Here is a 21,042-nt window from a genome sequence, read left to right on the forward strand (position 1 = left end):
GGCATGCGAATGTCTGCCTTTGCCTGTTTGCACATGCATGTGCATAGCTGTGTCTGAATGCCACTGATGGACAAGACAAAGGATGGAGTGATAGGGAGAGTGTTACCTCAGCCCCTCAGGCTGGAGAGGCAGAGTTGTCATCCTGCTCACACACTCTCCTCACCCCTCTCCCTCGCTGTCCTGCCTCCCGCCTCCAATTCCTCTGGTCAAGGACATCCAGTTGACACAGCCCAAAGGGACGGACACACTCAGTCTGAGCAGGTATCAGACAGGCAGCTCCTAACTGCACTGCATCGCCTCTTTAATCTCTCACATCGACAGTGTCGACCACACACACACTTCCAAGGACTGTTTAGAAGTTAAAGTACAAACAGGAGTTCAAGTACGATAATAAAAAGTAGTTTCTTTTCCTTCATCTATCACCAAGTTCACATCCAAAAATCGGACTAATTAGCAAAACTCCTTCATTTGATTGACATTTTAAAAACAAACACACAAGGTAAATGACGCTTCACACAGTAAACAGTCTCTTGTAACGACATCTAAATACACCATCCAATGCTCTGGAGTGAGGTTAAGTTGCGTCTGATGAATAAGTATAAATTAGAGTGGACACTTCCTCTGCTCAGGTGAATTTGTCTCATTCATTGGGAGAAATCTTTGGATTGATTCTGTCTCTCGGTGTGGCTGCACCCCCTGCTGGCAGCAGACATACAGTGCAGCTCTCTGAGGTCAGATTGCACTGTTCCCGAGGGGAAACCACATCTCCTTGTCAAGCAACTCTTCCACCAGTCTGATGTTGGTTGCAGCCACAAAAGTCTTCTTACTCTTCACTGTCACTTCCAGCACCATCCCATACAGCAGCGGGACGGAATTGTACTCCAACTGTGAATAAAAGGCAGATATTTTAGCTATCAAAACAGCTTAACATTCTGAATTTTTCTGCTGTGCAGTTTAGCTTTTATCTGAAATTTCTGTCAAATTTCTTTCCGTTTCCTTCCATATGGCTTTGCGGAGGCTTCTCTGTGCAACATTCAAAGATTGTTAAGAGGCTGTTAAGTATGTGAGAAGCTTCTGGTCAGAGTCTGCAGAGTTTAACACTCAACGATCAGACTCACAGCGAGGAGCAGCGCCGCAGGCAGAGCACACATTAAACATTCACTCCAACTTTGTGTAATTATCACTTGTGAAACTTTGACTGACAGCACCTCATCTCGAGAAGGACCGGGTATACAAAAAGAATTGGGAAAAAACACATTCTTAGATCATATAAAAGAGCATTTATAAATGTGAATTATGTTTAAATTATGTGAGGCCATTGTGGGAATCCCTCCTCTGTTGCTCTTCCTGTGGGGAGTTTTTCCTTCTCTGAATCGAGGGTCTGATGGAGGGTTTGCTGTACAGTTTGTAGATCCCTCTGTTGTAGAGGCAAACTTGTAATTTGGGACTTTTAAAACACAAATGACTTGACTTTGTCAGTATGTACTGTACTGCATAGAAGCTGAGAAAGTATTTATTCTAAAAATGTTTCATTTTACTACTGCACTATTATAAATTACTGTGGCTTTTTTTCCCCAATTTGCTAAATACTTGAGTTTGGAACTTACTGTATGTGCAAAATAATGTGAACGTTACATGGACTGGCCCTTTAACAAAATACGTGAAAGCATTACTTTCTTAAACCATTAATCTAATGGAAAACCAAAGGATGGTGTGACTGTGTTAAATCATGAACAGAGGGTGGGAAGGATGGAAGTTGTACCAGCTCATTGAAGGTGGGGTTGTCATTATTGCGGACCACCTTCGTCTTCTTCTTGGAGAGCTGCTGAGGGTCCGGTCTAAGACGCGTGACCACATAGGCGTCGGGGTTGGCGCCGTTTGCCTGCTTCTGTTCAAAAGAGAAAAAGGGCCAGAAGGGATAGCCTGCACTTGAGCACACACCATAAAGTATTTATAAGGGAGAACACATTTACTATGTTTGCTTTTCTCTTGTTGAATGCTACAAATAATGCAATGATAAGAGTGAAGGGAACTCACAACGTTCTTTAGGTGTTTTACCAAGACCGAGAGCTTACAGTCAGAGTAAGAAATGTTGAGCTGGATCTGAGGACGGGCTCCTGCAATAGATCAGCAAATCAATGTCAGTAAATCACAGCATAACATGTCTTATACTGTATATGGACTATCATTGAAATTCCATCATAGCCCAGAATCTATCTTGACATTGTACAGTAAATATTGCCTTTAGCATGACAGCCACTGGTTATTTAAGAGCGAGGAATTACCTGCCACCACACTTTCTGGGACTGTGTTGGGGCCGTCCAGGAACAAGCTGCACACATATTCATTCTGATGTGACAGAGCGAGGCAGGTTTGCAGGTTAGAGCCAGGCAAAACAAGAGATCACTGAGAGAAATCAACAAGTGATGAGAGGAACTTACTCCCTTGCATGGTCCTTCAAAAAGCTGTTTCAGGTATGCATTTAGCATAGACATCTTCCTGCCCGGGGTGAATGACATCTTAAACCACCTAGGAAACCTATTTTCAGACAAGCAACAAATGATGTCATTATTGTGGAAGAAAAAAAGCGGTGTTCCTAGATAAAATAGCCACACGATGTGCATTGTATGCGTTTATTTTGTCTTCACTCACTGAGGCAGCTTGGTTTCAATGAAGTGTTTTTGCAGCTGCTTATGGATCAGCTCAAACTGCCCAAATGTCTTCTCCCTGTTCAGAAAACCATCATGAATGGTTACTCTGAGGTCATAGATCTGCAAATCAAACAGAACTAATTAATTAGGTTGTAGGGTGAATATGTGAAGAGAGACTGCTGATAACACAGGATCCATGAAGCTCCCATGCAGGTGGAAGCTGCTTTGGTAACTGGCCCGCACACTTAAAACCTCTTGGAAGAAGGCAGCTCAAGGGAAGGTTTACCCTCAAGGATCTGTAAAGCATCCCCTTATGAGAGTTTTAGTGGTCTGTCTGACTTGAGTTAAGAACATCAGATGCACACAAGTGTACTGAACCCTTACAGCGTGAAAAAATAAAGAATATTTTAGAATGTGTGTTTGGACTTATAGTGTTTTCTATAGTAGCAGTAGAACCAAACCTCAACATAGCCCTAGATGAGCTACTCCTCTATTACGAGCACAACCACCTACATGCCAACCCTGCAAAGACCCAAGTCTGCTCCTTCCATCTCAGGAACCGTGAAGCCAATCGACCACTTAACATCAAATGGTCTGGAACACCACTTAAGCACTGTACCCACCCTGTCTACCTTGGAGTAACCCTGGACCGTACTCTCTCCTTTAAGGAGCACATCAACAACACAAAATCCAAAGTCGGTTCCCGAAACAACATTCTACGGAAACTGACCAACTCCAAATGGGGAGCCACAGCACACACATTAAGATCTACTGCTCTGGCCCTGTGCTATTCCTCTGTGGAATATGCATGTCCTGTTTGGGAGAGGTCAACCCATGCCAAGAAACTTGACCCAGTACTGAACAACAGCTGTCACCTGATCACTGGCTGCTTGAAATCCACCAACACAAGCAACCTTCACCTCCTCGCTGTCATTGCCCCTGCTGATATTAGACGAGAAGTTGCCAGCCGAGTCGAGAAAACAAAATCTACTAGTGATGAAATTCATCTCCTCCATGGATGTCACCCTCCGGCCCAATGGCTAAAGTCAAAAAGAAGCTTTCTCAGCCATGTCCAGGCCCTAAAAAAGTCTTGGGAAGAAACCAGATTCTAACTCTGGAGGGAAACGCTTGAGAATGACCCGCCTCCAACTGTCATGGGAATACCCCCTACTGAAAACCTTCCCCCTGTCCCAGAAGCACCATGGGCTCAATGGAAAACACTAAACCGCCTCAGAACGAGAACGGGAAAAGCTGCTCTGGTCAGATGGGGATACAAGACTGGCCCAACCACCTGTGAATATGGAGAAGCAGACCATACTATGGAGCACTGCCTTGTCTGCCCTCTACTACCCAACCCTTGCAACTCAAAAGACCTCGCAGTGTTCAATAAAAATGCAAAGGACTGTGTAAAGAAATGGGAAACTGTTATATAACCATCACGCTTCAGTGAAATGAAAAGAAGAAGTGCTTTCTATAATAGAAGTCAATCCTAACCAATCACCTTCCTTACCATAGTTTTATTGTTAAATATTTTCTTTGTTTAATGTTTGATTTCTGTAATGCATTTGCTGGAGTCCAAATCAAAAAGAATGTGTAATTTGTGGATTTACACTGTGCTAATAAAAAAGTGGAAAGTACAGAGTTCCCACGTGCTTATTATAAACGTTCACTGATCAACTGGGAAACCCTTTATTTACACTACCTTTACATAAACACCTGAGTGCATGATACTTGTGAATCTGAGTAAGTGGGCTCCATCTCAGTCTAAAACAGCTGAACCTGACATCAGAAGACTTAATCTGATCAATGAGCAGTGAAATGCCAACAAACATCTGTAACACTCTCACCACATCTTTTCCCCTGACGGTGTATCCCTGGATGACAGCTTCTTGGATGTTGGTGCTGGGAGCGGGGATGCTGACCCGCCTTCCTGGATCTTGTTTCTTCCCTTGAGCCATGCTGTGTGTGAGGAAGTTAAACTTGACTGCCACACAGCCAATGCTTTCCTTGATCTTCCTGCAGCAGGAGGGATACAAACCGTTACTATAAGAATCAGATTAATACAGCGGCAGAAATAAAATAGGGGTTAATTTGAAGATTTTGTTTAGTAAGAGAGAGGCCGTGGTTTTGTGTGTGCATTAAATTACTTTGTAAAGTAGGATGTGGCCTCCAGGTCTGTGTCATGAGGTCTGAGGTTGTTCTGGACGTACTGCAGGTCATTAGAGTGCTTCAGTTCTGGCATTCTTGCATGTAGCATCTGGAAACCACACAAATGAAAAGGTGCTTATGTTATATTATCTATTCTCGGATATATCTAGGAGGTTATTACCGTGATGATGTTATTCAGTAAAGGTCTTACCAGCTCTAACAAGCTGAGTATCAGTGCAGAGCGCTTTCTGATCATGTTGTAAGCTTGAGAGCAGAGCTCCACAAAGCGATGCAAGCGCTGAGGCTTCTGCCCCCCACCTGTGATGAAGTGCTGCATCTCAGATGTAAAGATGAATGGTGATCGGTCCCTATCATTGGAAAAGAAGAGCAGGGGAAGGTTCTTGGTGAGTCACATTTTTATTTTTGACTTTATACTTTTCTGTATCTCCTTCTCAAATAAAAATGCCACTCTTTTCACTTTTTTTAAAGTAGCGCTCAACTTTTTATTCACTTGCCTTTTAAAGTTTCCAAACTTCTGTGCGTTGCCCATGATCTTGCCAAAGTCGATATGAAACATGTGTCCACTGTGCTTCAACATGATGTTGTCATTGTGGCGGTCACAGATCCCCAGGATGAAGGTGGCCACACACCACCCTGCACACGAGTGGATGAAGTTCATTACAGCCTGCACATTCACAATAGGAGAGTGTTACACAATGCAGCAAACAAAAGTGAATGTTCAAGTGTATGGTCCAGCATAAACGTTAAGTTATCAAATCATTTCTAGTGGTCCTAACCCTCTCATAGTCCTCCTTAGTTTTGTTCCACATGTTGAACCATTTCTCCAGTGTGTCTTCTCGAAGGGTGCCACCCAGACCCCACTCCTGCTGAATCTGCCCTAGGGTCACTGCATCTGGAACCACTTCCACCAGGCCTGACAAGCCACACAGAATATATGCTTGTAAGACAAGGACATTTTTATTGATGTACATTAAAAAACACAAACAAGTCCACTGACCCTGAGCTCTGCCCGTAGAAAGACACCTGTAGGTGATCATTCGCAGGTCCAGCCCCTCCTGTAGCCAAACTCTGTTCATCACACTGACTATCTGGAGCATCAACATGTCCTGACGCAGGTCATCTCCTGTCTGAAAAACACATTCAACAGAGTAATGAAACAGTTTCCTAAAAATTATTATTTAAATTATTTATTTCCGACTGAAGTTAGCTTCTAACTTCATCTCAAACCGGTCCCTCTGTTTGTCTGTTGCAGTAAAGTGTTGCTCTGATGAAAGATGATCAAAGTGCTCCTTTAATGAGACAGCTGACACTGCTAAATATTTTCTTATGCTGATTTCTGAAAGCAGGATTAGAGGCTCTGCAGGCTGAACATCTTCTCTTTACTCTGAAAACATTTTTGTGAATAAAACCTGCCCATAAACACAGCACAACAGTTAGCCTTATATTTAGGGGCATTTATTATGCTGACTTGGAAAACTCGTACCAGCAAACCTCAAAGACAAAAGTAAGACACATTTAAAAGAAGAACATTAAAATATTCTTGCATGAGGCCCAGTGTGGATCAATAAAGCAACATATTATTACCAACCTTGCAGATGACACTGATGTTTTGGGCCAGAGGGTCAGAGCAGATGAATGAGATCCCAAGAGGAGCAGCGTTGGAGTTGTAAAATTTACAGGCCTGCAAGTCACACATCAGAGGAGTAAACTCTCCAAAATCCAAAATGACTGTGTGCATATTAAACTGTATGCTTTAAAGATTGTAAAGCCCTCTGAGGCAAATTTGTGATTTTGGGTTATACAAAATAACTTGAATTGAATATTAGATTAAGGTAATGTAATGTGTTGGGTAATGTTCTATATAAAAAAAGTTAGTATTACATCCACGTCCAATGCCTTTACACGGAGTGCAGGATCCAGTGGCAGACAACAGCTGATCCCATCTCTGAAGAAGTCATCAATCTTTAATTTCTCTTTGTTCAAAACATTCTGCAGAAACACGCATGAAAAGAAAGAGCTAAGATAAAATGCATGGCTTGCACAGTTGGTTATAACAATGGAGGATTACGAGTATAAATGGGTAGATGAGAGCTCTGTTAACAAACCTTACGGTGAGCCTCTTTAGCCCTGTGGACCTTCTCAGCCACCTTTACGAGCACAGACACCAGGCGGGTCTCGTGCTCCAGCTCCTGCCTCAGTGCTCGGCCACAACAGTGCCGCAGGGCAGCCTGGACCTTACTGTACCAACTCTGGTAGTAGTGGTCAGAGCGGGCATCCTCCAGCAGCCTGCCGGCATTTTTTATAAATAATAAATGACATAATTGTACTGTAAGTACTGTAAAAACACAGCATTAACACAACTACATTCCCACAGTTTGATGTGTGACTCTGCTGCTCACCAGTAGAGTTGATGGGCAATCCGTATGTTCTTCAGTGATCTCTCCAACAGCAGCATCACCAGAGGTCCATCCAACTCCCACTCGCTCTTCAGAGCCTGCAGGACAAGATGACTGATCCAACTATATTTACGGCAAGAAGGGATCTACAGAGTGTGCCACCTATTCTCATAAATAAATATTGGTTTGGTCACAGACACAGTAAGGCCGACGAGGAGACGAATGAGACGTGTGCAAAGTGTTAATGTGTGTGTGTGCTTACCTGGAGCAACTGTGGTAGAAACACCTCTAGCTCTTCATCTGGAATCTGTTCAAAGTAATGAACTGCAGCCCTCCTCACAGTCTGATCATGAAAACTGTTATAATGAAAACAGATATCTTCAGTCGCCAAACAAGCTTGTATCATGGTTGTGATAAAAGAGGTCATTTTGGGTTACTGGTCTCCACATTAAAGAATTAATTACTAAAAGATAACATCAGAGAGAGCATCTTACAGTACATAGTGAGAAATTGTCAGCTATTACAAGTACTTGAGTACTGTTTGATGCTACAGTAATACTGTATATAAACACAAAGATGATTGTTGAATGTGGCCAGCAAAGAGCACACCTCTGAAAACTGGACTTCTTTTCAGTTTGGTTATTCTTTTTTCTGCTTTTAATTTGTTTAGTGTGATTTTTAACAAGTGCTACAATACAGTATGATATATCCGGTGGCATATAATGTACACAAAATAAGACAAGAATAACAGAATGGAACATAGTGATTTGTAGCACAACCAACGCAAAAAAAGATAGAAAAGGGGGAAAAAATTGTAGGCTATCAGGTATGTATTTGTAAAAAAACAACAACAACATGCAGAGCTGAGAGAGCTGTAATAGGCAAGCATGCTAATTCAGAATTTTTCTTTTTAACGGAAAAGCAGGTAATTCGATTTTCTCTTTGATATGGTTAAGAAAGAGATTCCGTACCGTATTAAAAGTCTGTGTGGAGCCCTTTATTGAGTATTTTTTCTATTTTAAGAACGTGCAGTACAGCTTTAATCCAGTGAGTAAAGGTAAGTGGGATCTTTCCATTTCAGTCAAATTAGGCATCTGGTGAGTAAGGTATAGTGAAAGCGATACAGTCGGCTTCAGCATTCACAGTCCGAGGGGGTTCTGGAGGGGCACCAGAGATGGCTATGAATGCTCACGGGTCAATCGTTTTGTTCAGGCATTCTGAGATTGTTTTAAAAGATGAGACACCAAAATTCTCAAAGCTTAGCACAGAACCAGAACATACAGTGTGGGCATGAGTATTGGGAGATGATTACATGAGGGGTTACAAGACATTTCCTGTTTTGTCTAGTGGCTGGAAAGCCATTTGGTTACTCTTAATAATATCTTATCAATGTTTTATTGAAAGTCTTTCAACCTTTCTTTTTTTAATTGTTCGGTTCCACAGCTTGTCAGTGAAGGACAGAAACAGCCAAAGGGAAACTGTTCTTTTGTGGACATCAATGAGCATATTGATCCTACCTGCTCACATTCTGCTGCCTTCAGGACGTACTGTATCTATGCGCTACCTGCCTGTAAAACTAATCATCCTTTGTTCCCTTTTGCCATGAGCTGTCTCTGTTCTTTATAGATAGTTCTCCTGCTCGTATACAGCTCAATATCTTATGTGTGTTTTTAGATATTAATTAATTAAGTTATTACTAGCTAGTTTTTTAAGCTCATAACCTATGATTGTTATTAGCTCTGTGTGATTTTTCTTTCTTCTTGTATTTGTTGTGTGTATTTGTGTCAGTCAAGCTGAACTGACACTTGTCCTGCTAGAATGGACAAAAGAGCCGGCATGAGGCATTGAAAACCATCATATAATATTTTTGCATCACCTCCTTACAAGATGCAGATATCCTACTGCAATAAATGGGATTGACAACACATTACCAAACACACAACAGCTGTATGTTTTCTCTTGGTCCTTGCAGCTTTGCATACTGACTGTGTCCATGTGTCTGTATGGGAACCAGGAGGAACCTACCTGTTACTGAGCAGGAAGAGGGCCTCCTCAGGTCGATAGATGGTCCAGTTCTCTACAACAGTGTAGATTTCTGTCAGGTCTTCAGGACGCCACTGGGGGACTCCACCCAGCAGCAAGTGGAGAAAAGTACTTCCTTTGTCACTGCTGTGATGCTTACTCCAGAGGAAAGCCTTCTCATTTTCTGTTAGACTGTGGAAGGAGAGAACATTTCAGGAATGAGTTAACAGACACAAACAGCAAGAAATGTGTATTCAGGTATGTATGATTTTTATCTTTGTGTGTCTGCTTCGTGTTGTTGTTTTTGTTTGTTTTATTCTTGCTACTGTGGCAGAACCAATTGCCTCTCGGAGTTAAAAAATTGTCTTGAACTTGAGAACAAGGGAATAGAAATCTCCCTTTCTAATTAAGAAGATTATGTATGTCCAAAAATATAAAACTTTGAACACAGCACATATACATACAGTAGTTCTTAATATGTGTGGCGTTTTCTTCTACTCACAAGCAGAGACAGTGCTTCTTAGAGACTTCCAACATTTTCCTCTGCAGTTCCTCACAAGGCTCAGTAAATATGACTGAACCGGGGAGGGCGATGGGCCTCCGATACTTCCACTCAAACCGATCTAGAAACTCAAGCTGGGGAAAGATGAGAGGACGAATGTTTGAGCAGGTAATGGGATGTTGTTTGTCTTTTTGTCAGCAGGCGGCAGAGTTGTTCAGTGTTACTGACCTGCAGAATGACTCCGATGGCTTGTCTGTGGCCGTCGAACAGGGCAGGGGAGGGAGGGACAGGCAGCTCGTTCAGTGGGGACAAACTGAGCAGAACGGTTCCTTTTACCCGACTCCTAGACACACACACACACACACACACACACACACACACACACACACACACACACACACACACACACACACACACACACACACACACACACACTATATGTCACTAATTATACCATATGACTCAACAACTTTTAGACAAGACAACACACTGTCATCTTTACTTTTCAGTCAACATTCAAATGGAGCCTTACAGTAGTTCAGTCAGGCACAGTGGTCATTTTATACTGTAGTCACATCGCTATGCTGCGGTCTAGAATTTAACTCCCTTCGCCTCCCCAGACTCCGCCAGTATTATCATTTAGTCAAATGTGCTTTTTTGAAATGAAACCACCCCAAAAGTTCATACAGAATCTTGACAAGATGGTGTAAACGTGGACAACCTACCTGTTGCTGTAAAGAGGTAGTACAGCCCAGCCTAAAAGCTCGGGACTCTTGCCTCGCTTGGAGGCCTTGAGGCGAAATGTCATCATGCACTCATATGGCAGCTTATTAACAAGAACAGGAAACACCATCCTAAAATCATAAAAACAGTCATGAATATGTCTTTTTTCCTCAGCCATCTATTTATGGTAAATATTTGTATACGCTTTTTTGTTGACTCATAATTTTCAACTATTGCTCACATGTATCAAAAAGAAGTGATTATTTGTCATACACACACACTTATGATGGCATCAGTTCAAAAGAGAACAATAAACTGTCTTAAAGACGCTGAATCTAGTTTCACTAGATGACCATGTGACTCCTCTGGGAATAGTGAAGAGGAAGTTGAATGTGGTTTCATTTACAGTTGGAGACTCTACAAGATCTTGCCCTTACACACGGTTGCACTGGATCTTGTTTCCAGATGACAAGGCGGTGCTGATATTTTCAGAAATGCCGGTGTCACAGATCTTTGTTCCTCCGTACGTCAACTCGCAGGAAACAGAGAAGCATTCATAACTAAAAACAATGGAGTGGGAAAAAAAAGCAATAAAACCTTTTGTCCTTATCAGGGTTCTGGTCAAGATTTGTATCTGTGTGCACATATTTGTGTATCAGTACGTGTGTGTGTGTGTGTGTGTGTGTGTGTGTGTGTGTGTGTGTGTGACTATAAATGCACACATACTTGATCAACCAGGTGGGTTGCAGTTGGTAGAGTGCAGAAATATTGAATTGGAGGACGTCAGTGTTGCCCTCAACGTCTAATATTTGCAGGTTGCTGGTTACTTCCTGACCTCTGAAGTCTGACTGGAAGTTGTCAAAAAAGATCTGAAGCACCTTTAGCAGCGCCCCGTGGAGCATGATCATGGCTGGAATATAGAGAATAAACATCCGTTTACAATGTTAATATACCAAACCAATAACACTTAAGTCCCCCTGTTTAGCATCTATAAGCAGTACAAAAAAAAGCATCTAATAAATGGTTTATAACACCTTATAATGTAGTTAAAAGCAGATATAAGGACAATTTTTGTGTATTTTTTGTATTAGTCAAAAACTTCAACTTGTCCTATGAAGACATATTTTATATTATTATAATTGTGCTGTACTGTATTGTCATTCATAATCTATTTAAACACCAGACTCTGCTTATAGGTTACCCAGTTGAGTTTTGGAATAAAGGCGTACTACAAATAATCTTAAACACACCCACTGGTATTATAGTTGAGTAACAGCTACTAACCGGTTTCACACTGAAACATCTCATCATGACTCTGTAAAAAATATGAGGAAACACAGTGTTGCTCTTTGTATTGTATTGTTACAAAAGCAATCTCAGGGCAGAATTCAAAAGTGATCACACAAGACAAACAAGCAAAGGGTTGCACTGTATGATTATACCGAAAGAAGAAAAGTTCAACAATTGTACATGACATCCTACCAGAGGTATAGGATTGATTCTGTTGAGTCTGCCAATAGCGTCCTCCAGCTCCTCACATGAGAGCCCACACAGAAGATTGCTGATGGACCGAACACGGCACACCAGCACATTCACGTTCATCCCAGACTGCAGACACAACGAAATCAAAGTCAACTTCAGATACATCACTCCTACTGACACATCTGAATCATCATGAGGTGGTGAACCCCACAGCATACAGTTAAAACTAATGCAAAAAACCCCACAATCAAATACTGTTGCATTTGTGCGATATGTGGGAGACAGAAATATTGTCCTACTGGTTATCATTCCTCTCTTTACTGACCTTACTTCTCATTAGCTCTGTCACCTCTCTGTTGTAGCTACTGAGCACACCCTGCAGGCTCAACCTGAGAGAGGAGGACAGGTTAAACACACACACACACACACACACACACACACACACACACACACATGTCATGGCGGTGGGGGACCACAAAGCAAAGCTACCTGTCCTTATGTCGTCTACAAACAGACACTGGTTGACACATGACCCACTGAACAGTTTTTCCATTTCACAAAGCTGATGTGGGGGGGCATCTTACCTGCAGGTATTGAAGACACAAACCGGACGCAGGAGCTGGTACAGTTGACATGGTGTTCTGTCGTCCTCCCCCTTGGAGAAAAAACAGATTGAAATTGCTGTGTAGGATTGTGGCAATGTATTGTGGAGCGTTTTTGAATTCTTATAAAGCATGCAGACTCCTTAAATGGCAGTGAACATTTTATTTTATGACTATTAATCTATGGTTATATCATGTTCACTTTTATTCTATTTCATTCTTGCTGCTAAATACCACCAGCCGTGACGTGATGTGTAAACAGAACAAAGTCAAGAACTGAGGGTGGAGGTTTTTACAGCCACAATAGCCCTGATGATGACTATCAGCTGGCGAGGGGCCAGGCACAGGTTGTTTAGTGAGAGCAGCATTTGAAGACTGACGATCGGCCACCCCTTCTTGGTAAATAATCTACACTGTAGGCTGGAACAGAGAAGGAGTTTGAACTGACTTACATCCCTGCACAGACGGTGTTTGAGGTCATTCACATGGAGCAGTCGGAGGGGGACAACTAGTTTTAACTTGCAGGAGATCTGAATAGTCTCGTGCATGCCCAGCAGTTCTTCACTAAGGAGAGATCATTAAATTTAGCGATCTATGTGGAAACACAGCATGTTTGAACTGAACATCATAGCTCATAGATAAAACAATAATTTCTGGATGAGTGACTTACTTTTGGAGATACTCATCAGAGTCGCACAGTTTTAAATAATAACTCCCACTCGGGTTGGGAGTGAGGTCCAGCAGCCGGAAGATTTCATCAATCAGACTCTTCACTGTCCTGTTCACTGGATAAAAGATTAGAGTTCAGAGTCCACATGCTTCTGCAGTGACTGAAGAAGTGCTTACAACAATGCAGTGGTGCTTTTCTGCTACTTTGCACTTTTACTTTACTACCACTATTTATCTGCAAATGGAGTTACTTCTATTTTACATTCAAACCTTATGATCAACTTCAAAAATATGATGCATTATTATAGATTAGAGGCCCTGCACATCCTCACAGATGCTTTTAGTTTTGTGGCTGATTAGACCTGCTCAGGTTGGATTTATGCAAAGCTCTGATAGGATTTACATGGAGGTATCCATTTACTAAGTCAAGATCTAAATTATCCAGCAAAACAAAGTTTACAGGGCAGCCCCTGAAGTCCCGAATATTTCCTTAAATTATTATTATTGTATGTAAAAAAAATAAAATTTAAATGGCCATTTTCCGTAATAGGTAGTTTTACTTTTGATACTTTAAGTACATTTCTCCAGAAAAAATACATGTTTTTACATCGTGGTAAAGATACTTTTACTTAAGTAAAGGATCTGAGTACTTCTTCCACCACTGCAAACATAGATGTAAAAACTAAATCAACAACAGTATTTCTACGTTTACTGCACACCTTTTAATGACTAGCCACAACAGTGATGCTGGTATTGTCTTCATCTTGTGAGTCTGTGTGTGTGTCCTCATGGCAAAATGGAAAAGGAACGACTACAGAATTGTTTTTTTTGAGTACTTTGCCAGGTTTAGATGTCTGTCTGTGTGCATATTTTGTCTTCGTGATAGTGTCACAACCGTGCAAGATGCAGTCATGAAACTTTACAGTTTCAGTGTTTATGATCAAAATGAAGGTTCAAATCTTGGTGTGATTCCATTGCAAGATGGTCTCTAGTTCTGATCATTGTTATTTTTAAGTGTGACATCATCTTCTGACAACCTTCTGAATTTAATTTCTGATGGGGTTAAAATCTCATTCTCTTTAAGTACAGATTGCAACTGTTTTAAGTATGTGGCACTGTGTTGGTTAATCTTACCTGTGGTGGGGAAGGGGAGCCGGTGATGGTTCCACTCAATGGCCACACTGACATTCACCTCCACCTGCTGCAGCAGGGCCGGGTGGATTCGTAACAAACGACTCCATACCACACCCGAGTTATGAAGGCTGTCTGCGTGCCTGTACCGTGACATTAGCCTGCCAGAGACAGTAAATAGAAGAACAGGTTGGCAGAGTGAAAATGGAAGTATGATGACAGATATGTTCTGTACTTCAACTTCATATGAACATGATTAACTTCAGCTCACCAAAAGGTACAAAAATAATAGGAAACATTTTGGAAAACATCCTCATGAGAAGATTACTTTTAAGCAAAACGACTACATATGATCCAGCAGTAAAAAGCTACTCAAAGTGATTACTATAGAAACAGTACATACCACATTTAAAGTTGTGTTACTGTTTTTGTTTTATACGTCATTTTGAGAGTTACAGTGTCTTAAAGGTGGATATTTTAAATAAAACTTTTCAAATTCATCTCACAGTATCTAATATTAAATATAATTAGAAAAATAACTACTATAAATATGTTGTAACTTATTTTCATGCACTCTCTCACTTGGAAATTGCAGCACAAAAAGACGTCAGGCTCTTGGTGCTGCCTTGTGGCGTGTCTAATAGTGGGATGGTCCATGGGTCCTGAGGTGAAAAAAAAGAAGACAGATTGTACTCTGAGGCCTTTCCTCTGATTTTGCCGATATTAATTTGGGTCATTTGTTTCAATCACAAAGGAGCTTTTTGTCTTCGCAGAGGGAGAAACTACTGGAGATACTCACATGATTGTCTATTTCTGTACGGGAACGATTCAGTCTGTGAACGGGGTCACTGAGGTCACAGGATAGCTGCTTTATGCAGTTGCCGAGGGTTATTCGCGTCCTGGGGGGAACAGGAGGGGGTGCATGGTCTTGTCTACCTGGCAAACATGCACTGGGAAGTCTGGTTCTGAGTGGAGGGGCAGGGCGACGGATTGGTGGAGGAGGTCCATCTGAGCTTTGGGGTCCTGTATTCCCCAGACCTCCTCCTCCATGATTCCACAGATGGCCGGGGGGTTTGGGTTGGGATTCAGTTGAGGATATGATCCCAGTCCCTGGCCCATGTAAATTGGTTTCATTATCTTCAGGGAAGAGTCCAATGCGCTCGTAAATGTGCGTTGCAGACAGATCGTCAGTAAGATGCACGGGGAGGTCAGTGGCGTTTGCATCCTGTCTCTGAATTGTTCCATTTGGCCTTTGATAGGGATCCATCACATTTTAGGAAGTCGTACAAATCCTCCTGTCTGTCTCACACTTCCGGCAAGTCCTCACTTCATAACACTGCAGAATGCAGAACTGTGTGGTATGAAAAACAGAATGAAAACCAGAATTAGGAAGGAAGGCAGGACAAGTAAGCTGTTTTATGACTGGAGTGTAACAGAACCTGCGGGGTTAACGCTGGTCTAATTATTAACAGGCTTTCAAATCTTAACAGGATATCTACCAGTGCGCGCCACTATATCTATGGGATAGTGAAACATGACAGAAGTTCTCATAACACCATGATCAATACACGACTTAACTGATATTTAAATGCTGTTCTGTCAAAACATTATGATTTAATAAGAAAGTACACTTTTCACATTACTAAGGATCTCACATTTACTAAAAGCACATTCATAGTTGACAACTTTAGATAAGCTCCAAATAACAAACTTTTTGAAAAGTATTCTGAGCCTTTTTGTTGTTGTTGACAACTTACCATCAGAGTTCTGTTAACTGTGTTCCTGTAAACCCATCTTGTGGTGACGAGGTGAATTCCCGACTGGAGCCATGCACAGCTAGTTAGACCTGCTCCAAGACCTGGAAAGCTTCCCATCTGTGTTTCCTCACCCCTCCCACTGTCCCTCCCTCCCTCCCTCCCTCCCCTCCCCTCCCCTCCCTCCCCTCCCCTCCCATCCCATCTCCTCCCCCCGCACCACACAAACCTTCCCTCTGCTGGAAGAAAGAGAACATTACATTACATGTGTGGGTTATTGTAGAGATAAATTAGTTTGTACTTTTGTTAAATTTGCAAAACAATCCAGATACATTTAATAAAAAAAAAAGCTCTCATTATAGCAATATCAATTTGTGTATTATTATGTAATGAATACATCTATCCAGTTCAACTAAATCAACAGACTACATCACATCCACTCCTCATTTAGGAATGTCATTGTGCAGGTTGAGGTATGTAACCACCGCGTTTCTCATGTGAAGTTAAATGAAAGCAGCAAGACAGAAATGTGTTTGTGCACTCTACACATGATACATACGGTAAGATAGTTTTTTTTTTCTAAGGAAAGGTTTGGATGCTATAGAAGGCATTATTTGTGCTATCATCAATTTCCTAGACGGGTCATTTGAAACACTACGTCCTGCATACTGATTCCTGGATTATAAACCTCTTAGTAAAATGCGTGCTGTTTGACTCTCTACAGCAATAATTATTAGTCTTCCTGGAGTTGAGAAAGCTCACCATGGCCTTTCAGTTGGGACCGACAGCAACGACACTCCACTGAATGTGTCACAAAGGTGTGAGTTGAGGAGCGCGGGGTGTACTGGATGTGGGAGGAGATCAAGCACACAGAAATGCATTTCAACCACACAACTCCCCACATTTCACCCCCAAACCCCAAACCTGGACTTCCTGGTTACTATGTACTCATCATCTTGGTCCTACTCATACTAATTGGGTGTGTAATGGCAATGGTAAGAATAGTTTTGTGTATTTAATTTCACATGACTGCTATATAGGTTCATCTTTTAAGTTTGTATTGTTGTGCTTCTCTTCAGGTTGTTTATATCAGAAGGAGGTCCAGGTAAGTTGTTTTCTGTGGTTTAAGCATCACTTTCAGAACAATTTGGTATCTTTTATGTACTGTCAACATTTGGTTTCTTTTGTATGCTCTGCTTTAGATTAGATGAGCTGCGGCACAGGCTGATTCCTCTGTACAGCTACGACCCCGCAGAGGAACAAGAAGAGTGGGAGGACGCTGGCAGGCAGGAGGAGGAGGAGCTGGCTGTGAGCAAACCACTAAAACTTTAACAACTGTACACAATACACCTACATTTTCTATCAGATATGGGTCGGCATGACCATTTAAACTAATCGATAATTTGTTTTGTTTTTCTTTACAGGAACCTTTGTATAAGAAGGGCAAGCTGTCCTTTTCATCTGGGTCATGAACAGAAAATCAAGAAAGAAAAAAGAATGTGGCAGATTAAAGGACGATTTCTCCTATCATATTTTGTAACGCAGACCCTTTACAAATAGAGACCGGCCGCTTCATGAAGTTTAAAACTAACATCTGGGAGACATTCCACAGCTACAGCATCAAATAATGTCATTTCAATTTCTTCCCTCATGACTTGTTCTTTGCAGAGCAGCAGATGGCGCTGTAATCTGTTCTTTGGCCTCAGTTGAGATTTTCTTTTAAAGACTGTTCAAAGTGTTTTGAAGGATGAATCGTGATGTTATTTTTGAGCAATAAACTGAAGGCTAAAATCCAAACTAAAAGCTTGTTTTGTGTGTGAATTTCTAAAATGATTTATGGATTATGTTGAAAGAGCTTCAAAGACACACCTGTTTCTGCTTAGTAATCAAAGGGTTTGCTGGTGTTTGGAGGTCCCTCAGGTCGACACATCTTCACCCGTTCAGCGGGTTTTTGCATACAAAAAGATGGGATCACAAAGAGAAATCAGGTGAACATTACACCTAAACAAACTATTGAAACCCATCAAACCTCCGATTGATGAATGTGTCTAATGATATGAATGTTTGTGGTCTGTATCCTTCCTATTTAACTCTGTGGGTGGATTTACATTAGTCTGGACGTCCATCTGTTGGGACCACGCAGGCTCCTGACCTCCATCCTGTTTGCCACGGTTCTGGTCCTCCCCGCTCTGAGCCTGGACAGCCTGCTGTGTTACTACTGTCCTCTGCAGCGCAAAGGCCAGTCCTGCCCCAATATCACCAGCCAGTGTCTGCCTGATCAGCGCTGTTCCAGCTCCAGAGGCCACTACGGCTCCCTCCACATTCTGTCTGCTCAGGGCTGCGTGGACACTGAACTCTGTGGCTCCCACGAAATCGCCTCTTATCGGGGGGTCAAGTACAATGTCAGCCACACCTGCTGCTGCAAAGACAAATGTAACGGCCGGCCGAAGTCTGACACCAACCTGAAGATGCTAATAGGGATGATAGCGGTCAAAATAGATTATACTAACACCACTAATGTTCTTAGAGAGGAGCTTTGGGATTCATGTGCAAATTACACATCAGGGAGCTCCACATTACCTGCTACTGCATCATAGAAGTGCTTGTAGCAGGCTGGGGAGAGGCCTGTTAGCCACAGGCACTAACCTGAGTCTCTGAAAGGTCAGACATTTGATCAAATGTTTGTGATTCTAAGTATCTTTGCTAAATGAATGTGTAAATGAGAAAAGAACGCACCATGGTGCGTGTTTTGTTTGATTACATTTTTGCTTCAGAGAGAAAGGTGGACTTGTCAGCCATCCTCCTGATATTATAGAGTAAATAATCACATTATTCCTGTGGTTACTGATGAATGCTGCAAAAATAAAAGCACCATGATTAAGCCTCCCACTTGGTGTAGTTCCTTTGAGTTGATTTTACAAGCAGGTGTGCTGGGAGGTGTGGCCTGTGCAGGAAGATCTGGAGTCAGTGGTGAGAGTTCATCAGGAGAAGCTCTGAAAAGTTTTACCTGTTTACCTGACTGGAATTAAAATCTTTAAAATGGCCAGGTGAGTCTTCATAATACAGCTTTTTAAAGTTGCACACTGAAAGTTGTGTCTGCCATCTCCTTCTGCCTTTACTGCCTTGAGCATTTTGAACAGGCCAATCAGTGAAGATCACTGACACCTGTGCAGAAGAATCAAGGTTAAAAACTTGCATGTCTTTTGGCTTTAATGATTATGTTGAAATAAGAAAAACAAGAGATTGAATGAGATGTGATTACACTGATTTTCCATGTCAACGTCTATATATTAGCCACATGGAGTTCTACAGAGCCTATGAAATCTGTTAAATTACATCTTTTGTGACTGTGGAGGAGCTTTGTCAAGTGACGTGACTTAATCATGGCTATGAGGCCACACATGTTGAATAGAACATCTGCAAACTGGGTTTGGTGGAATCAATTATTGTCTGCATTTACTTGGCAGAAAGGGGATTGACGAGTTGCATTAATGGAAGTGTGGGTACTCAGTGTTTGTTTTTTTTTTAGATCCCTCTCTCCGTGGAAGTGCATTACTAAACTGCTGTTCTCTTTTTGTGTGAATTTATTTATTTATTTATTTATTTTTATTGCCACAATATTGGGTCATTAGGTCAGTGAAATACCAAATAAGCACCAGGGTGAGTTATAACAATGACAAACCCTGGTTTACAGCAGAACTCAAACAGCTAAGGTTGCACAAGGAACATTCATTTAGGAGTGGGGACAAAGACCTCTTTAAAGAGGCAAAATACAGGTTTAGCAAGGCGGTGAGAGATGCTAAACAACGGTACTCTCCAGAACCATTGTGCTGGTCAGCTGTCTCTGGTGTTCACAGACATCTTCAACACCTCCCTGGAGACATGTCACGTACCAGCCTGTTTCAAGACCTCCACCATCATCCCCGTCCCCCAAAAACCAAGGATCACAGGACTTAATGACTGCAGGCCCGTCGCCATGACCTCTGTGGTCATGAAGTCTTTTGTGTGCCTTGTGCTGAGAGGGTGATTGGCAGCAATCTGCCGTCCCTAAGACTTGATTGCTTCCAGGACCCTGAAGTGGGCAAGAAAGATTGTAGCCGACCCCTCTCACCCTGGACATAAACTGCTCAAGTCCCTTCCCTCAGGCAGGAGGCTGCGGTCCATCAGGACCAAGACCTCACGCCACATGAACAGTTTCTTTCCTTTGGCAGAATCCTACATCTCAAGGACAATTTCACACACCCATGCACATCCTTTCTTTGTTTCTATATTTAAATACACTTGTCACTTTTATAATATACTTGTTTTAAACTGTCCTGTTTGTTTGTTTACCATATCATTTGAATATTTCTTCTATTTTTAAATTGTCTCGATTTTTGCACTGTTCATTGTTTGTTATACACCAGTCACCAAATTAAATTCCTTGTATGTGTAACGTACTTGGCAAACTTTGTTGTTGATTGTGATTCTGAAATGCCTCTTCTTCAACTTGCAGACCGAACATGTCGCAGCTCCTGCACTTTGCTGTGTTGTGGTTCCACCTTCTCCTCCCCTCGTTGCTGTGTGACAACCTGTTCTGCTACTACAGCCCCATCCTGGACAAGGAGAAGACATTTGAGTTCATCGTGACAGAGTGCCCTCCCGATGAGCTGTGCTTCAAGGCCGAAGGTCGCTATGGCAACCACAGCGCACTGTCGGCCAGGGGCTGCATGGCGAAGAGGGACTGCAGCCAGGTGCACAGCATCAGCCTCAAAGGAACCGTCTACAGCATGAGCTACGGCTGCTGTGATTCGCCGTACTGTAACTCCTGCCCGGGCGTCACAGCCAATTCCTTCTCCATCACTGTAACACTCATGACTGTAGCTGTGATGACCGGCAGATGGTGACCAAAGACGCCTGATGCGCTATGTTCCTTTGGGGGTTCATGTAGAGGGGGGAGAT

At 42.1% G+C, this 21,042-nt stretch overlaps 4 protein-coding genes across 5 annotated transcripts in view; 3 read left to right on the top strand and 1 right to left on the bottom strand.

Annotated features, from left to right (window-relative positions):
* Window positions 1-264: 264 nt before the first annotated feature.
* On the bottom strand, window positions 265-16,229 carry pik3c2g (phosphatidylinositol-4-phosphate 3-kinase catalytic subunit type 2 gamma). Of its 2 annotated transcripts, XM_068723304.1 has the most exons (33): window positions 16,105-16,229; window positions 15,147-15,698; window positions 14,930-15,009; window positions 14,351-14,508; window positions 13,218-13,332; window positions 13,000-13,111; window positions 12,530-12,600; window positions 12,271-12,334; window positions 11,946-12,071; window positions 11,748-11,778; window positions 11,190-11,373; window positions 10,901-11,023; window positions 10,466-10,594; window positions 9,969-10,083; window positions 9,741-9,874; window positions 9,242-9,430; window positions 7,479-7,572; window positions 7,220-7,314; window positions 6,926-7,106; window positions 6,702-6,809; window positions 6,409-6,501; window positions 5,818-5,947; window positions 5,597-5,733; window positions 5,315-5,484; window positions 5,011-5,167; window positions 4,799-4,908; window positions 4,499-4,667; window positions 2,653-2,771; window positions 2,442-2,538; window positions 2,286-2,349; window positions 2,038-2,117; window positions 1,763-1,888; window positions 265-885 (listed from the first exon to the last, which is right to left on the bottom strand). In XM_068723304.1, the coding sequence occupies exons 2-33, from the start codon at window positions 15,612-15,614 to the stop codon at window positions 733-735; spliced, it is 4,182 nt and encodes a 1,393-aa protein (XP_068579405.1). In that variant the 5' UTR covers window positions 15,615-15,698; window positions 16,105-16,229; the 3' UTR covers window positions 265-732. The 2 variants fall into 2 exon arrangements, 1 of the variants encoding a protein (XP_068579405.1); XR_011103858.1 differs by lacking the exons at window positions 265-885; window positions 1,763-1,888; window positions 2,038-2,117; window positions 2,286-2,349 and having other exon boundaries at window positions 2,448-2,538; window positions 2,653-2,727.
* A 349-nt stretch (window positions 16,230-16,578) lies between these two features.
* Window positions 16,579-17,897, top strand: LOC137881657 (small integral membrane protein 29-like). Its single transcript, XM_068723693.1, has 5 exons — window positions 16,579-16,661; window positions 16,826-17,096; window positions 17,181-17,206; window positions 17,304-17,409; window positions 17,526-17,897. Exons 2-5 carry the CDS (start codon window positions 16,950-16,952, stop codon window positions 17,571-17,573), a joined length of 327 nt encoding a protein of 108 aa, XP_068579794.1. The 5' UTR covers window positions 16,579-16,661; window positions 16,826-16,949; the 3' UTR covers window positions 17,574-17,897.
* A 111-nt stretch (window positions 17,898-18,008) lies between these two features.
* LOC137880853 (protein Bouncer-like) lies at window positions 18,009-18,731 on the top strand. Its single transcript, XM_068722391.1, has 2 exons — window positions 18,009-18,089; window positions 18,215-18,731. The coding sequence occupies exons 1-2, from the start codon at window positions 18,067-18,069 to the stop codon at window positions 18,696-18,698; spliced, it is 507 nt and encodes a 168-aa protein (XP_068578492.1). The 5' UTR covers window positions 18,009-18,066; the 3' UTR covers window positions 18,699-18,731.
* A 327-nt stretch (window positions 18,732-19,058) lies between these two features.
* Window positions 19,059-21,042, top strand: part of bncr (bouncer) — a 2,078-nt gene continuing 94 nt past the window's right edge. The window contains exons 1-2 of the mRNA XM_068723845.1: window positions 19,059-19,148; window positions 20,597-21,042. The exon at window positions 20,597-21,042 is cut by the window's right edge and continues 94 nt beyond it. Coding sequence (XP_068579946.1) covers window positions 19,141-19,148; window positions 20,597-20,987 — 399 coding nt within the window. The 5' untranslated portion in view covers window positions 19,059-19,140 and the 3' untranslated portion in view covers window positions 20,988-21,042. The remainder of the gene's footprint in view (window positions 19,149-20,596) is intronic.

This window comes from Cebidichthys violaceus, unplaced genomic scaffold (assembly GCF_023349555.1).
Source record: "Cebidichthys violaceus isolate CVI_PGR_0920_01 unplaced genomic scaffold, fCebVio1.0.p SCAF_3, whole genome shotgun sequence".
NCBI classification, from domain to species: Eukaryota; Metazoa; Chordata; class Actinopteri; order Perciformes; family Stichaeidae; genus Cebidichthys; species Cebidichthys violaceus.

Bases quoted from the DNA above. Each gene is read 5' to 3' on its own strand.
- pik3c2g (XM_068723304.1), bottom strand. From the start codon at position 15,614: ATGGATCCCTATCAAAGGCCAAATGGAACAATTCAGAGACAGGATGCA. The intron at 5,734-5,817 runs GTCAGTGGACTT...GTGGCTTGTCAG, and splicing joins TTCTACGGGCAGAGCTCAGG to GCCTGGTGGAAGTGGTTCCA. The intron at 2,350-2,441 runs GTAAGTTCCTCT...CTGTCACATCAG, and splicing joins TTGAAGGACCATGCAAGGGA to AATGAATATGTGTGCAGCTT.
- LOC137881657 (XM_068723693.1), top strand. From the start codon at position 16,950: ATGTGGGAGGAGATCAAGCACACAGAAATGCATTTCAACCACACAACT. The intron at 17,097-17,180 runs GTAAGAATAGTT...GCTTCTCTTCAG, and splicing joins TTGGGTGTGTAATGGCAATG to GTTGTTTATATCAGAAGGAG. The intron at 17,410-17,525 runs GTGAGCAAACCA...TTTTCTTTACAG, and splicing joins AGGAGGAGGAGGAGCTGGCT to GAACCTTTGTATAAGAAGGG.
- LOC137880853 (XM_068722391.1), top strand. From the start codon at position 18,067: ATGGGATCACAAAGAGAAATCAG. The intron at 18,090-18,214 runs GTGAACATTACA...GATTTACATTAG, and splicing joins GGATCACAAAGAGAAATCAG to TCTGGACGTCCATCTGTTGG.